Source organism: Cibotium barometz, chromosome 3 (genome assembly GCF_041138505.1).
Source record: "Cibotium barometz isolate CiBa-2024 chromosome 3, ASM4113850v1, whole genome shotgun sequence".
Classification (NCBI taxonomy): Eukaryota; Viridiplantae; Streptophyta; class Polypodiopsida; order Cyatheales; family Cibotiaceae; genus Cibotium; species Cibotium barometz.
Window position 1 is genome coordinate 47,102,698 of NC_141048.1, and position 16,013 is coordinate 47,118,710.

Here is a 16,013-nt window from a genome sequence, read left to right on the forward strand (position 1 = left end):
GGACATTTTTTGAGGACCAGACGTGCATGACATCTCCAATTAAATTTCGCCATGCAACACCTAAGCATCCCTACACTTCAGCCTCCATGTTGAACGCGGGCCTTAGATTGTGCTATACACAATCATGTCCACCATCATGAGCCAAGAAGTAATTTACCAAGTATTATAAACTAAAAATAAAATATCCTCGCAATACAAAAAAAAGTATTATAAAAAACTATTACAATTGTTATTTTTTAATAAAAAAAACCATTATCAACTTATTAACAAACTACCAAAAATTTATATTAAGGCACTTTTATCCAGTTCCTTGTGATCCAGCCATGGCTTCCTGTACGTTACCTCTGTCAGCTCCTGCGCCGAGGGCAAGCCAACTTTATCAAGGTACACTACGTAATGGCATTATAGCAGATTACATCAGTGAAAATTCAGCTTCTGAAAGCTGTATTGTTAAGTGGTTCGCACTTTTTCTCTCCATATCTCTGATGCAGAGAGAAATCCTCAAGTGGGCACCAATGGAGTTCTATCACGAACAAGCTTGCGACAGAGTAGAGCTCTGGAGAAGAAAATGCCATCGATGGAAAGCTTACCCAAATCCATTGTTCAAGGGCTCGGCAAGAAAACACAAGGCTTGGTTGTAGAAGCAAGGGTAGGCATGCAAACAAGCCCACTTCATATTGCACATTGAAAGGAACGTGCGTGTGCGTGTGCGTGTGCGTGTGCGTGAGAGAGAGAGAGAGAGCGAGAGAGAGAGAGCGTGCAGGCGGGCATGTGTTCATGTGTGTGTGTGTTTGTGGTAATATACTCATGTATATGTCCATGAATGTATACATATGCATATCTTATGCACATGTAGATGTCATGTATGTATTTATGTATGCATGCGTGCATATGTGAGTGGACAAATACACATATCATTTGGCTTTTGTTTGTGTATATGCATGCTTACATTTATATGTGTAAGCATGCATCTGTGTGGGCATTACGTATGTAAATAACAAGGGCAGACATGGAAGCACATGTAAGTTTTATGCATAGGCATGTACGTGTGTAAGTGTTTGTATACACACATCAGAATCAAGGGCTGACATGGAAGCCCACACCACATGCACATGAAAGTTGATGAACCAGGCCAGCCCTTCATCCCCAAGCGCCTGCAGTTGTGCTACAGGGGTGGGTTTTTGTTGATACACAAAAAGTATGTACAATAGCTCTTTAATTTTGCTGTGTGCACATTTATTTATCAAATGCAGTACGCTTGGTTTTTCTCTGAAGGCCTTTTTGTGGTCTAAATCGTTTGGCAGGCTGGAAAGAATGTCAAGACTGCTAGAGAGACAATTGTCCCGGATCCTGACTACAGAATTCCAATCGTTCTTCTAGGTGATTATTTTCTGGACCAGTGTATCTGCCTGATCAGCTACCCTCTTTTGTGTGTGTGTTGGTGGGGGGGGGTGGTGTGGCGGCATGCGCAGGTCTTTAGCAAGCTGAAATGATGACTTCATGTGTTCTTATTGTTTTCTAAGCTGAATGAACCCAGCTACATTTGATGTGCACTTCTCTGTAGCGATATGCTAGCCTTTATCATGCCTGTTCCTCCTTTTTCAATGTGATGGTTTACTTATGGAGACTAGTCCTAATGTGGATACTTCTTCCTATATGAGCTCGCATCTACTCTTGGGTGGCAGTATTTCATGACTGGGATGTTGTAGAGGGTCATCTATGCCATGCATGATTGTCTTGATGGTCTGAAATTTTGTGAGTAGATTTTCATGACGTGAAGGCTGTTACGACCCAGGTCGTGGTCATGTGGTACTACCCATCACCTCCTTCTGGGCCTTCTCCTGGGCTTGCATTGGTTAGGTTTAGCGGTTAATCCACATCTTTCTTTGGGCTGGTAGCGATGGGAGGCCTACCCTGGCCAAGGTTGTCCGGAGAGTAATCATTCAGCTGCGACACAGGGTTTTGCTTGGGCATCATCAACCCCTCTATTAAGAGCCGCGCCCTTTTGGGCAAGTTGATAGTTCGTGGTCTTCTTCGGGGTGGCGAGCCTTGGAAGGACTTCCTCTAGGCTAGGATCCCGGTTTTAGGAGTCCCTTTGACCTAGTGTATGAGATGGATCTTCATAGAGATGTGGGCTCGTGACTTTAGCCCTGCAAACATTGCAAGATAGCAAATTAGCTACACCTTTACCTAGCAAGACATGTGGAGTTTCTCACCATGCATCTTATCCTTTTATGGATCATGCTCTCATAGCCAGTATATGCAATGAAGAGGAACCTGCTTCCTTTGAAAGAAGCACATGAAAATGATCATTGGATGCAGGCCATGCAGGATGAGTATGACTCAACTCTCAATAATGACACTTAGTGTTTAGGAGATTTGTCTTATGGTAAAAAGGCCATTGGTACGAAGTGGGTTTTTAAGGTTAAGCATAAAGCTGACGGTAGCATTGATCATTTAGTCACTGCAAGACAAGGCTTGTCATGCTCAAGAGAAGGGCATAGATTATGATGAGACCTTTACTCAGCTAAGGAAAGCTTGGTTGAACTCCAGTATAACAGCTTTTTTTGAATGCTCATTAGAAGAGGGGCTAGCTGTTGCTTCGGGGAGATATCGATACCTACGTGGCATCCAAGATAATGACCTGGAGTGCCACTCGGGATCCACTGAAAAGCCTCAAGTGGACTCCAAGTCGGGGTAGGCGATGAGCCAACCCAGAAACCACATGACTTGTGCGAGTTGATTTGCGCTCTAGATGCATGGTAGAAGATCTCTATCACCTCGGCAAGTTTATGGAGATTCCACTCATCTCCAGATAGGTATGTTATTGTGTCATTGGCAAAATCTGAATCAAGTAGCTTCTCCTGCACGCGAATGGGAAGACGCAGCCCTTGGAGCCTTGACTCCTGAGCGGAGCGAAAACTGTTCATGGCCTCGGCAACAAATAAAAATAGATAAGGTGCCAGTGGATAACCCTGTCAGACCAAGCGAGAAAGCGGGAATTCGTCACCTCTAGCGCTCTGAATGAGAACTTGGCTATGTGAAGCTGAGTATAGCCCAGAAACACCTTAGTCCCACTCCTCGAGAAATCCCATCTGGCACATCGTCCCCTCCAAAAAGCCCCAGTCTACCTTGTCTTAGGCTTTCGCAAAATCCACAAGAAGAACAATAAGATCTTGTTGTCTCAACTTGGCTGAAGTAGTCGCCTGCCAAAAAGTGCAGACGTTGTCCAGAATGCTTGATCCTAGACATAACCCATCTAGGTGCCATGGATCAAATTGGGGAGGAAAGGTTGGAGTCGCCGGCTGATGGCCGTGGCTAGAATTTTGTAGGCAGTCCCTAGGAGGGTGATGGGCCTCCACTGTCGAATCTCCAATCTGTCACCACCCTCCTTGGGAATCAAATGGATCAATCCCTCTGACAGCCTCTACGACATGCATCTTGTGATCATGATCTCATTGAAGGCAGCTTTGAAGCCGCCTTCCATGAGATCCCAATGTTGAAGAAATAAGGAAATTGGAAACCCGTTAGAGCCTCCGCAAGCTCCTGTGCAGTAAAGGGTGTCAGCAGGAAAGTCCGGAGAGTGGGAGGGACCACCTCTCTCGTGTGCTGCCAGACCCACTCATGCACGTCCAGACTCCAACACTTGAGAGGATAGGGAGACACGTGTGAGAAGAGAGCAGAAGAAATTAGTGACAATGGCTTGCACATGGGGGGGAACTATGGCCTCGCAACCTATAGTGGGTACCATCCCTCCGCTTGTGTGGGCCTGATATCTCAAAGAAATCTCCGGTGACCCTGTCTCCTACGTGGGTCCAAAAGGAGGCTCTAGTAGCTTGCGGATACCATCCCTCCGCTTGTGTGGGCCTGATATCTCAAAGAGATCTCCGATGACCCTGTCTCCTGCCTGGGTCCAAAAGGAAGCTCTAGCACGATATTTATACTCCACCCTTCGCTCCTCGATGGAACTAAGCTTTGTATGGGCTGCAACCAATTGGGTGTGAATCCACGGGTTGTCTAGGGTACTTTCCTAAAGATGCTGTGTAAGGAGGCTAGGCTCCAACGGATGCTCCTTTCCTGCTTGTGGAAGCTAGCCAATTTGCTCTGTGCTGTCTCCTCTAATAAACTGCAGATCTCTCCAAGGCTTGCATCCAAGGATCCTACGTGGCTAAACCAGAGTGAAAATCCAGATTCTCCCAAATCTCCTCTAGGAGTCGGCAGGGGCGACTAAGCAATAATCTCAGCTTCGATCATAAGATGATTGAGGGAATAGTTATGGCCATGGGAGGTGCCCATGGCTAGGTCGCCTCTCTATAGTGATGTGATGGAGTTGGAGATTGGTTGCTTCTTTTGCATTCAGGTCTCACCACCTTTGCTCCTTGTGTGCCCCGGGGGGGGGGGTGTGTTTATATGAGCCGTAGTGGTGTGGGTTGTGTCTAGGTTGTTTTGTTGTGAACACCCCTTATTAAGGGTTAGGTCAAAAGATAAGGCCCTAGTGCCTATAAAAGCATGTACTTGGGTCCTTCATTCTTACACCAATGAGTACCGTTCCAGTTGTGCTATCTCTCTCTCATACTTGATCTCTATTGCATCTCTCTCTGTCTCCTAGTATACTCCATGCATATAGCTTTGCATTCTCCTAGTAGTAGAGCTCCATCCCCTCCCCCACTCATTGTACTTATTGCACACCCAGATTCAGCTTTTTAGTTCAGTAATTTTTCATTTTGTTGGGATGACAGAGGATACCCCACACAGGTACACTGATTTGTCTCATAGGCCGAGTTCGGTCTTTTGGAAGACGTTAGACATTCTCAGGGCTAGATCCAGAAGAGGCAGCCAGATAAAGAGTATGAACCAGGTAGAAAAACCAGGATGATAGAGCACAGAGCACAGAGCACTCTTGGCGGTGTAGACTGAAGCAAGGCTTGGAGAAGAACCAAAAGAAGCTGTCGGCTGCCAGAAAGGACTGTCGGCTGCATGAAGGAGGACGTCAGCAGTGCCAGAAGTGTGTCGGCTGCAAGCACTACAGTATGTGTAGATTGGAGTCCAGTCGGGCAGCGCTGAAGAGATTTATGGTTGTGGAGAAAAGATTGGGATGATGACAGTCATCCAAGAGCAGATTGGATTCCCGTCATCAAGTTTAGCAGAGGGGGATGTCATGTGCATCATAGATGCCATGGACATTCTCAGGGCTAGATCTAGAAGAGGCAGCCAGATAAAGAGTATGAACCTGGTAGAAAAACCAGGATGATAGAGCACAGAGCACAGAGCACTCTTGGTAGTGTAGACTGAAGCAAGGCTTGGAGAAGAACCAAAAGAAGCTGTCGGCTGCCAGAAAGGACTGTCGCCTGCATGGAGGAGGACGTGAGCAGTGCCAGAAGTGTGTCGGCTGCAAGCGCTACAGTATGTGTAGATTGGAGTCCAGTCGGGCAGCGCTGAAGAGATTTATGGTTGTGGAGCCGACCAGCAGTCGGCCAGTTGGCCAAGCTTGGAAAAGGTCCTATAAAAGGCACCAAGTGCTCATTGTGTTAGCCATTCAATCCTCTAGGGATTGGGTCAGTAGGAGTCCCATAGGGGGGACAGAATTTTGGGGTTTACCACCTTTTCTTCAAGGCAGCCTATGGCTGTAGACAAGTACCTTTATGTACCATTTCAATATACTGAATTTTCAGCACATCTCTCTCTCTCTCTACCCTCTCTCTGTATCTGCGTTTTTGCATCAGATAGTTTTCCAAGAGTGTTTAGGTAGAAGACTCCCAGAGCTTCCGCGTGTTACAGGAGTAGTGCCATTGAAACATGAAGAAACGCAAAGAGGAGCATCTCTAGACTAGAGGACACCATCTCCCTCCCGGGTCCTTGTGGCCAGAGCCACCCACCTCCATCCGTGCCAATAACCAGAAGCAAGTGAGCACGTTGTTGATATGCAGATCATGTGAGGCCTCTATGGCATGCTTGTGGATAGCGCCAGACATCGACAGCGTGCTCCAATCTATCACCGGTACTGCACTCAGAGGGAAGGAGAACATCGCGCCACTCTCTGGGGTGGAAGGCTTAGAGCAGTGCAAAACCACATAGATGCAGATCATGTGAGGCCTCTATGGCATGCTTGTGGATAGCGCCAGACATCGACAGCGTGCTCCAATCTATCACCGGTACTGCACTCAGAGGGAAGGAGAACATCGCGCCACTCTCTGGGGTGGAAGGCTTAGAGCAGTGCAAAACCACATAGATGCGAATGGGGGCCAACGTCTCGGAGCCACGTGGGGGAGGGGGGGCAGGGGGGGGGGGGGGCTCACCGTCTACGATGAAGTCGGGGCAGAGGGAGGAGCAGGGGGAAAAGCTGGAGCAGAAGATGGGGGGTGGCACTTGGACAAGTTTCTTATTAAGTTTCACTGTAATATCTTTCAACAACGTGCAGTTTTAGAAACGTTGGAGTCTCCATACACAATGTGACCCAAACATACTCGGGTTTTCTAGTAGGAAATCCTTAGGTCAAAGTACCCAACGTAACCTCTAGACTATAGTGTCTTACACAAAAAACTGTATTTGTATGCCCTCCAGGAAATATATGTTTGCACACAGTTCTCTTATATGTGGCTTTACATGTATGACTCAACCAATATCCATTTGGAAAACCAGGTATATTGGAAATCTACTCATTCAATTTCCTTCATCCTTCACCCCAAAGAAGTTTGGAGAGAGATTTCAAAGACCTCTAAATCTTGCCATTAATCCAATCCCTATTTAGTTCTCATTAGAGCAACTAAGGTAATTTCCCCATCAAGATCATTAGGAAGAAAATTCAAGTCATAGAAGAAGACTCTACCCGTAGTAGGTTTATCTGAGCTAGAGAAGCGATTACAAAGGGTTGACTTGTTGGCATTGATCTGACTACTAAATTTTAGGTAATAGTTTTCTGAGCAGCGGCCAGAGTACGGCCTATTTCATAGGTCTTGTCTGCGTCAAGTTGACAGTGGACACCCCCTTTGGGGCTGCTGGCCTGCCCACTTCACCTGGCTATTTTGTAGTTCACAACAAGGCTACCTTGTTTCAGTGGAAATGATTTGCATGCACCACTTTGCAAGACTGTGTTGGGCTGGAAGAAGCAGTTACGGAAAGTTGGTCCGCTACAAAGTAAAATGACCCCTTTAAATAAATGTTTTTGCCAGGTGGTGCAGCCACATTGATCTACACGGACAACTTGTTGGCTGCTGCACCTATAGGTCTTCTTGGGCTTTTATTGCTTTTTCAGGTAAGCTGATTTCTTAATCAAAAGGTAAGAACACGATTTCAACTTTTACATGACTTTAATTATTGTAAGGGTCAAATGAAGAGTGGTTCATCTTGCATGAAAAATGGATTTGAAGATGGTCAGACTATCTTTTAATCGGGTGGGTGTCTCCATCCCATTCCGCTCATGCTGACATGTCCTCTCCTGATTTGAGTCTTAGGCTGCTGCGTGTTTGATTGGTCCACATGACACAGCTGTTATGTTGGAGAATGACTGTTGGCTGGTTGAACCAATGGGCTCCTGGCTCCACAGGTTGCCCACCACCATTAACTACAGAATGGTTCTCTTGAGAGAGCCATTCTCCTATTCATCCAGAGACGTCAAGCTGTTAACTTCTTTTTCTCAGTAGCATCACTGGACACTGTAGTGTAGCTATTGTCTACAGAAATGAGGCAAAGGATATCCAAGTCATGCACATGCCATCAACACATGATGTAGTCCCTTGTCCTCTCATTTTGAGAGATGGACCATTCTCTGCCAGAGGTTAAGAAAGAGGGCTTTAGCAAGTGCCATGAACTGCCCTTGGACTTGCAGCTTGTTCTTTTAACTGCATCTCTTCTCACAGCTTGGAGAAATTGGTGAGGAGATTCGCATCCTAGCTTGGCATGTGGAGGCAAGTCCAATTTTTTGTGATGAATGCCAATTGGTTACTTTGTTATGGACTATGGCAATGCCAAGGGGGGTGAAAGAAAACAGGTGAGAGATGGCACAGATGATTGGACCAGGGTGAACCTGAACTAGGGAGATAGAATAGCCAGAAATATTGTCATCATTCTTCTTCACTGGTATCCTTGTTTTTACCATTTGTTGTTCTGTCAACATGAATCATCAGAAGATTGGTGTTTTTACAGTCGAAAAGGTATAGCTTATTGTTTTTAAAACCATTTGTTGTTCTGTCTACATGAATCATGAGAAGAGTGGTGTTTTAATGGTTGAAAAAGGATACTTTGAATCTTATTGTTTCTTTAAACCTCTTTTTGCAGACTACTCGAGTTAAATTTGTGTTTGATCAAGAGGCCCTGGTATGCTCATTGTTTTGCAGCTAGTTTTATGCTATTTTAAAGGCAGTCTGAACAAGCTATGTAGGTGAACAAGCTCTTCATGGCAATATCATAGTAATTGTTGATATACATGGCCTTCCAGTGTCTGATAGTATTCATGTCATTCCCTCTCACTAGATTTGATTTTTCACACTACTGATTGCACTAGTGGTTGTTATGTTGTTACGTATAGGAAGTGAAAATTGGTGATCAACTGCAAGAATCCGGAGAGAATGTATTCGTGGGTGGTAAAAATAGATGGAAGTAAGAAATCCTTGTAATGAATAGCTCTTTTTTTGAACCTGATGAAGAGGATATCACCAGCATGTAGCATGTATGTATGTGTGTGTGTATGATTGCTCTTTGCTCGGTAGAATACAATCTTTGTCCAAGTTGTGGCCAGCTGGTTTGGATTTATTTTTTCCATCCAAAGCAGTGCAATTGTCCAACCAGCAACTGAGGAGAGAAAGAAAGAAAGATATATTAACGTCTACAAGAGACCAAAGTGGCCTATGAGACAAAAGTACCAATACATCCAAAACTCAAGGAAACTAAATGTCCCGAGTAGAAAATGAAAAGCATAAACTGAAAAACAACTAGCTATAACATGTGGCCAAAGAGGAACTAGTGGCCTGATACAACTGCCAGAAAAAGGCATATCTGATAAAAGTGTGGAACTGGAAAAATGGTAGGCTATGGGAAGCAGCTGAGATAGACTCATCCCATAATGTCTCGCAAAGGTCGATCCAGCATAGACAGGCTGAAGTGCCGAGCTCGTGCCGCACGATGTCGTGCCAATATCGCCTGTATCCTCTGATAATGTCTCGGCTGGGGCCTCGGCCCAGCGGGTCGTGGACGCCGTGCTCTACATAGCTCTCTAGCTCTGTCTAGGGCGACTCCTGGAGGTGCCTGTGTGGGCCCAGTCGACTTGTGGTCGATGGTGCGCGGGGTCGTTGCTGCTCTGAAGAAGTCGGTAAGGGTTGGCCTGTGTCTCGGACATGTCCCCCCTATTTGGAGCGTAGGATGTGGTCTTGGTGTCTGCGCAGCTCGAGGAGAAAAAGCCCAAGGCAATGATGGTCTGAGTAGTCCGACAATGGCCAAAATCCATCTTGGAAGAGGCAATGAAAGCACCCCCGGATCTTGTAGTACACTGGGCACCGACATATGTAGTGCTCCTCAGTCTCTGGCTCCAGCAGACAGAGCTGGCAAATTTGTTCCTCAGGGGCAAGGGAGACGGCTCCATATCGACCGGTCTCTATCCTCAGCTGATGTGAAGACGTGCGGATCTGGCCAATAGCACATCTGACTTGGGGCGAGGTGAGACTGTGGTGTGAGAGATAATGGTCCCAGCAAGTAGTCCACTGTACTCGTGTCATGTGCATGAAAGATGCCATGGACATTCTCAAGTGCTAATCAAGAAGAGGCAGCCAGATAAAGAGTATGAAACAGATATAGTTAGGATTTTGAGCACGAGACACAAAAGAGGACCAAGTGTTGGACTTGGAGCAAAACATGGAAGAGAAGGAAAACGGCACACAGGCTCTGTCGGCTGCACACAGGTGCTGGCGATTGCATCACAGTAGGAGTCGGCTAGTTCATTCAGTCCTTTAGGGATTGGATCCTTAGGGCCCAGATTTAGGACCAGATTTTGGGTGTTTATCACCTTTTGATTGAGGCAGCCTAGGGCTGTAGAAGAGTAACCTTTTTGTACTATATGAATATATTGAATTTCCAGCATCTCTCTCCATATCTGCGTTTTGCATCAGATGGTTTTGAAGGAGTGTTTAGGGCTGAAAGAAGACTCCCAGAGCTTCCGCGTGTTACATTGGTATCAGAGCATCAGGCTCAGCAAAGCTAAACAGTGAATCAGTCCCATATGATGGTGTATAGGTCCAAGGTACAGGAAAGTACACGGATACGAAGCCCAAGGCAAGGAGCACAGAATCGGGAAGAGCTCCCAGGAGGTTTGTTGGTGGTGTTCCATAGAGCCAGAGGGGATGGCAGTCCTGTGAGCCAGATAGGTTCTCGGGCAACGGTCCCAAGGGAGGTTTCCCTCCAAGGGTGATGTGAGTGCCAGACTCATTTCTCAAGAATGAAGACCAAGACAGTGTTCAGAGTCAGGGCAGGAATGGATTGTGGCCTAGATGGAAAAGAGATGCATAGATCTTAGTTTGTGACAGAGTGGTTTGGAGAACGGGCCGGGCTTTCAGAGAAAAGGGTTGCCAGTGATGGATGGATGACAGAGGGACTTCGGGAAAATTTTGGGATGATGACAGTCATCCAAGAATAGGTTGGAATCCCGTCATCAAGTTTAGCAGAGGGGGATGTCATCTCAGGTGCTGATCTAGAAGAGGCAGCCAGATAAAGAGTATGAAACAGATATAGTTACGATTTTGAGCACAAGATACAGAAGAGGACCAAGTGTTGGACTTGGAGCAAAACATGGAAGAGAAGGAAAACGGCACACAAGCTCTGTTGGCTGCACACAGGTGCTGGCGATCGCATCACAGTAGGAGTCGGCTGGATCAGAAGAAGGCGCTTCATCGCCTCAGCATTTCAAGTGGCCGACCAGCATATATGGGGAAAAAGGGGGGCCTGTCGGCTGTCCGACTGCCGCAGTCCAGGGGGTCCAAGGCCTATATAAAAGGCGTAGGTGCTCAATGTTAGGTTCATTCAATCCTTTGGACCAGATTTAGGGTGTTTATCACCTTTTGATTGAGGCAGCCTGGGGCTGTAGAAGAGTACTCTTTTTGTACTATATGAATATACTGAATTTCCAGCATCTCTCTCTCTCTCTCTACTCTCTCTCCATATCTGCGTTTTGCATCAGATGATTTTCCAGGAGTGTTTAGGGCTGAAAGAAGACTCCCAGAGCTTCCGCGTGTTACAACTCGCACGACCCTCGCCATGTCTCTAGGTCCATGAACTTGAGGATAAGTGGCCGCTCCTTGGCAATGTCTTTCCCTACTCTCCATGCACCGACAATAATAGAGGTCTCGGCCACTCCCATACGCCCGCAAATGCCCTTGGCATCCTCCAACGGGCTATCCTTCTCCTTCCATCCCACCACCCGCACGTGAAGTGCAAGTGCCATGGACGCCAGTCCAATGTACGTACATAATGAGAAAGCACCGGTGGACCAATCGGGTGGCCAAATGGTGACACCTTCTAAGATCTCCTCAAAGTTGGGGCTGATGTCTGTGTTGCTGGCGAGGTCCAAGGAGCTTGGGACGTCAGGCTCACTTTGGTGCCATGGCCCGATCTAGAGGCACACCATAGTGGGGTCTGGCGGGTGATCGGTACTCTAGAATGTGTGGCTTGATGAAGCTGTGGGTATGTAATCCATGGTGGTGTTGCAATGTGCACACATGGACATGGCTGATCTCCAAGCTAATCCCTAATTAGGGCAGGAGATAAACAAGAGTTTAGGGCACTAGCAGGGCTCAAAATACACCTAGAGGACAAGGACCAGGTCGGCCAGATTATAGCAATCTAATGATGATGTCAGCTAGCATTTATATTTTTGGGTTTGTCCTAGAACAGGCTGAAAGCAGGTTGGCTAGATAATGGGGCCTATATAAAGGCTTAGGCTATTTCATCTAATCCCCACGTTGGCGCAGGTCATAGATAGGCATTAGTTTCTCTCTTTTGGAAGGCCAAGGGCCGCACAGAGTTTGTATAGTCCTATGGACAGCTTTGTGTGCTATATAATATATTGAAAATACAGCCACGTCTCTCTCCTCTTTGTGTCTTTGTTGATGTTTTGCATCAAGGTTTCTATTCAGCTGTTTAGGGCTGAAAGAAGACACACAGAACTTCCGCGCATGTGACATTGGTATCAGAGCATCAGGCTCATCAAGGCGAACTGCTGAGAGTGTCCCAGGAAGGTGCACAGGTCCAAGGAGAGTAACACAACCAGGGTAGAAATTCCGTGGGGCCGGTCGGTGTTAGCAAAACCCAAGGTTATGGCAGCCTTGAGGGTCGGTACACCATTTGGGGCATACAAAGGAAGGCTTTCGGGAAAACGGTCCAAGGGCGTGGAGCAAGGATGCCAGGATCAACCTCGGGAAGGAGACCATTATAGTGTCAGGGCAGAGACATGGCAAGGTTTTCAAGGAAAGTTTGCCAAGAAGGAAGGACGACATGTTTGGGAGTCCATGAGGAGACAAGGGGATAATGACAGTCATCCAGGGTGAAAAGTTGGAATCCCGTCATCAAGTTTAGCAGGAGGGGATGTCATGTGCGCACATGGACATGGCTAATCTCGAGGCTAATCCTTAGTTGTGGGAGGACTCTAGGGTGAGCATCATGAGTCTCCAGGGGACCATGGCGCCGATCCTGTGAATGTATGTGACTTTGGAAGAGTGCCTCTACTACCATGAGTGTTGCAACAACAAACTCTGCTAGGATAATATCATGTGGGACCAATGGTTTGCTGTGTATCATACGGGAGAGCATCATGACCTGAGGCCTCCCTATCTTTGGCCATTTGGCCGCTGTGAGATCGGGTGCCCAAAAGGGTGCTCCATACATCAATGCCGGAGTGACGAAGGTGCCAAATAGCCACATCTTGGTCCTCGGCTCCTGGAAAAGGGCTTGAAGCACTGCCTATCCGTGAGAGTGAGAGAAGCATACCCTCGCATTAGTGCAGCATGGCTCATCAAGAAGACCGATCCGGTAAAAGCGACTCCCAAGCACACACACGAGTGTGCAATCTCCACGTTGCCCATGTAGGTGAAACTCAGTCGAGTTGTGAAAGGAGGGGATGTGTTGAAGACCATAACCTTGGTTTTCCCAAGGTTTACCGTGAGATCCTGTTGTGCACAAAAGTCCTGTAATGTGTCAAGATGCCTCTGGAGAGCCTCTAGAGAATCAGCAATAAGCACAATGTCATCAGCATAAAGTAGTATGGAAACAAGGATGCCTGCCACCAGTGATACACCTCCTCCCCCCAAAATCCCCCAGATCATGTCCAATGTTACCCCCAAATCTTGGAGTCCGTGTAGTAGTCTGGCTTGGGGAACGGTATCAAAGGCTTTGTGGAAATCCACAAAGTAGGAGTTAATCCGTTGGTGTTGTGCTCTGGCCTCCTCTATGATGGCTGGGAGGGTGAAGATGTGATCGGAAGTGGAGAATGACTTGCTGAAGCAAGCCTGCCCTGATGCTTTGTGTCCCTGTGTCTTTGCTAGTGTGCTGAGCTTTTTCTCAACTACTGACCCATAAAGTTTGGCCAGTGTGCGGCCAATCATAATTGTCTTGTAATTGTTGGGGTCCATGGGATCTCCGGCTTTATGGATGAGTGTGATGGTATATGGGCTGTCCAGATGAGTGGGAAGCCTTCCGAAAGAGCCCGGTAGAACATATGGGCCAGGAGGGGTGCTAGAGTTTCCCCCGCTTGGGAGATGTGCTCTGCCAAGGTGCCCTCGTGGTCCTTTGATCTACCTTTTGAGTCTCTGGATGTCTCGGGCCACCATGTTGGGTGTGAAAAAGGTGGATGTGATGGTGATGGGATTGGGGGCTGATTTGGTACCTTGTACAGGGATCATGCATATGTGTGCCATATGGATGGAGATGTGATGGGTGTGGGTGGGTGTTTCTCTCAGATTATCTTCCAGCCCTTGTTACAGTTCACACCTTTGAGAGACATAAAATACCAAATAAATGGTACAACCCAAATACATTGAGATGCATAAATTCTAGCACCCCCTCTGTAGCTCATAGTGTGCAAGAGTCGGAAGAAGATGCAACCATGGACCCTCCAGCATCACGAATACTTGAAACTTGTTTCCTCCAAACAAAATGCCACCATGAACAATAAGAACTTTGCTTGGCCATGAATTCCCACACAAGTGTGCAGTGAACTCCAAGAATAGATGATGAGTTGCTGGACACACCGCGCCCATAATCCCCAACAGTGGACGGAACACATTATGTCCCAAAAGCCTCCAACGATGAACTCAGAACAGATCCAGTTCATAATCTCTACCACACAAAAGATAACCATGTCTTGCTAGATGTCTAATGCTTGGAACTCTGAATCACGGTCCCCATGCACCAGTAAGTGGAGCTGTAATAAGCCCCCTCTCCTGCCCACAAGCCTCTTCTGGCTAGAAGCACATGGAGGAAAATTGCATGTGTACTAGAGAAATACACCATCTGGGTTCTCTTGAGTCGGAAGCGCCCTGGAATCCCTAGAAGTAGTACTAGAATCTGTATCACTATCGTGTGTCGTGTATTTGCCTTTTGTCTGAGATGAAGCCTTGCCCTTGGTCTTGTCCTTCTTCTTGGATAAACAATCCTTGGACAGATGTCCTCTTTTCTTGCAAGAGAAACAACGACTCCGACCTTTCTTCTAAAAACTGAGGGAAGTGCCTGGTTAGAACTGTTGATTGACACCTTCAACTTACCCTGTGAGACGAGAACGGACGACGACTCCAAAAGTAGGGAGCTAAGATCATCAAAATCCAACTGAGTGGAAGTGAGTTGCCACCGCAAAGATCGAGAAATCACACATAGTCCGGGGGAAGCTTGGTGAGGATAAGTGCAGCCAGCTGAGAAGAGAACAAAGCAACACCCATAGCCAGTAAATGGTCATGGATAACCTTGGCCTTCATGAGGAACGACTGCATGGAACTGCCTTCAGGGAACAACAAACCGTAGAGCTGCCCTTGCAAGGTAATCGCCCTCGTCGACGAATCTCGAGCAAAGAGATCCTCCAATTTAGAGTCTAGACCATACCTGATGAGCATTGGTGAGAGATTGCACTGCCGGTAAGACCTCCTCTGTGATGGTCTGCACAAGCACATAATGCGCCTTCGAGTCCCGATTCTGTTATTCTTGTAATTCCGCAGCAAATTCATCCTCCTGATCTTGTGTCTACCTCCTAGAGTTTTGAGGACGCTTGGGCTTCCTCTCAGTGCCTTGAACAATATCACACAAACCCTTGTGGATGAACCAGATCCGCATCTGAAGCTTCCAATGGGCATAGTTGGGTCCTTTCAACTTGTCTTCCTTGTTCGTATAGGGGGGAGCCATATCCATAGCAGCAAGAACCACAGATCTCAGCTTGCAAACACTTCTCTCAAGTGCTTTGCAATGAAGCGAGGCTCCAGAACCAATCAGCCCCCTCTCAAACCTGAGAGAGAAAGAGGCTGGACAACAGTAAAACAGTCCAAGAAACCACCGGGAACCTCCCACCGGAAGGGTTGGGAAGGAGATGTATAGCCACTTGTCTGGCAACTCCACATGCAAGAAACTCACCAACTACTAATGCCGGAGCAGAATTTGTAGCCAAAACTCCAACACTTGCCTCTGTAGAAGAAAATGCAGCCAATTACCTGGCTGGCTTGCCTCTGTAGGAGAAAACGCAGCCACAAAACTGGCCGTCAGCAAGGGAAGGGCTGGCTGGACCAGAAAATGCAGCAGTGTATGAAAACGAAGCCACTGTTCGGGACTGATCTGTAACCAGGAGGAGCTTGGGCAGAAAACGCAAGGTACAAATGAGGTGGGGGGCAGATTTGCAGATGGAGCAACCTGAACCTAAGCGAGTGATACCATGTTGGAGAATGCTCAGGCGTAAGCATAAACAAGACGAGAGAGAGTAGAGAGAGCTTGTGGACAAGATCACCTGTTATTTAGCTTGAAGCTTTACAATGGCAATAGGCCAGCAAGAGATGTTGAAC

At 47.1% G+C, this 16,013-nt stretch overlaps 1 protein-coding gene across 1 annotated transcript in view; it reads left to right on the forward strand.

The window, feature by feature from the left end:
• Nucleotides 1–238: 238 nt before the first annotated feature.
• Nucleotides 239–16,013, forward strand: part of LOC147640157 (uncharacterized) — a 33,620-nt gene continuing 17,845 nt past the window's right edge. The window contains exons 1-6 of the mRNA XM_086777955.1: nt 239–384; nt 492–649; nt 1,305–1,380; nt 7,170–7,252; nt 8,275–8,313; nt 8,525–8,595. Coding sequence (XP_086634081.1) covers nt 324–384; nt 492–649; nt 1,305–1,380; nt 7,170–7,252; nt 8,275–8,313; nt 8,525–8,595 — 488 coding nt within the window. The 5' untranslated portion in view covers nt 239–323. The remainder of the gene's footprint in view (nt 385–491; nt 650–1,304; nt 1,381–7,169; nt 7,253–8,274; nt 8,314–8,524; nt 8,596–16,013) is intronic.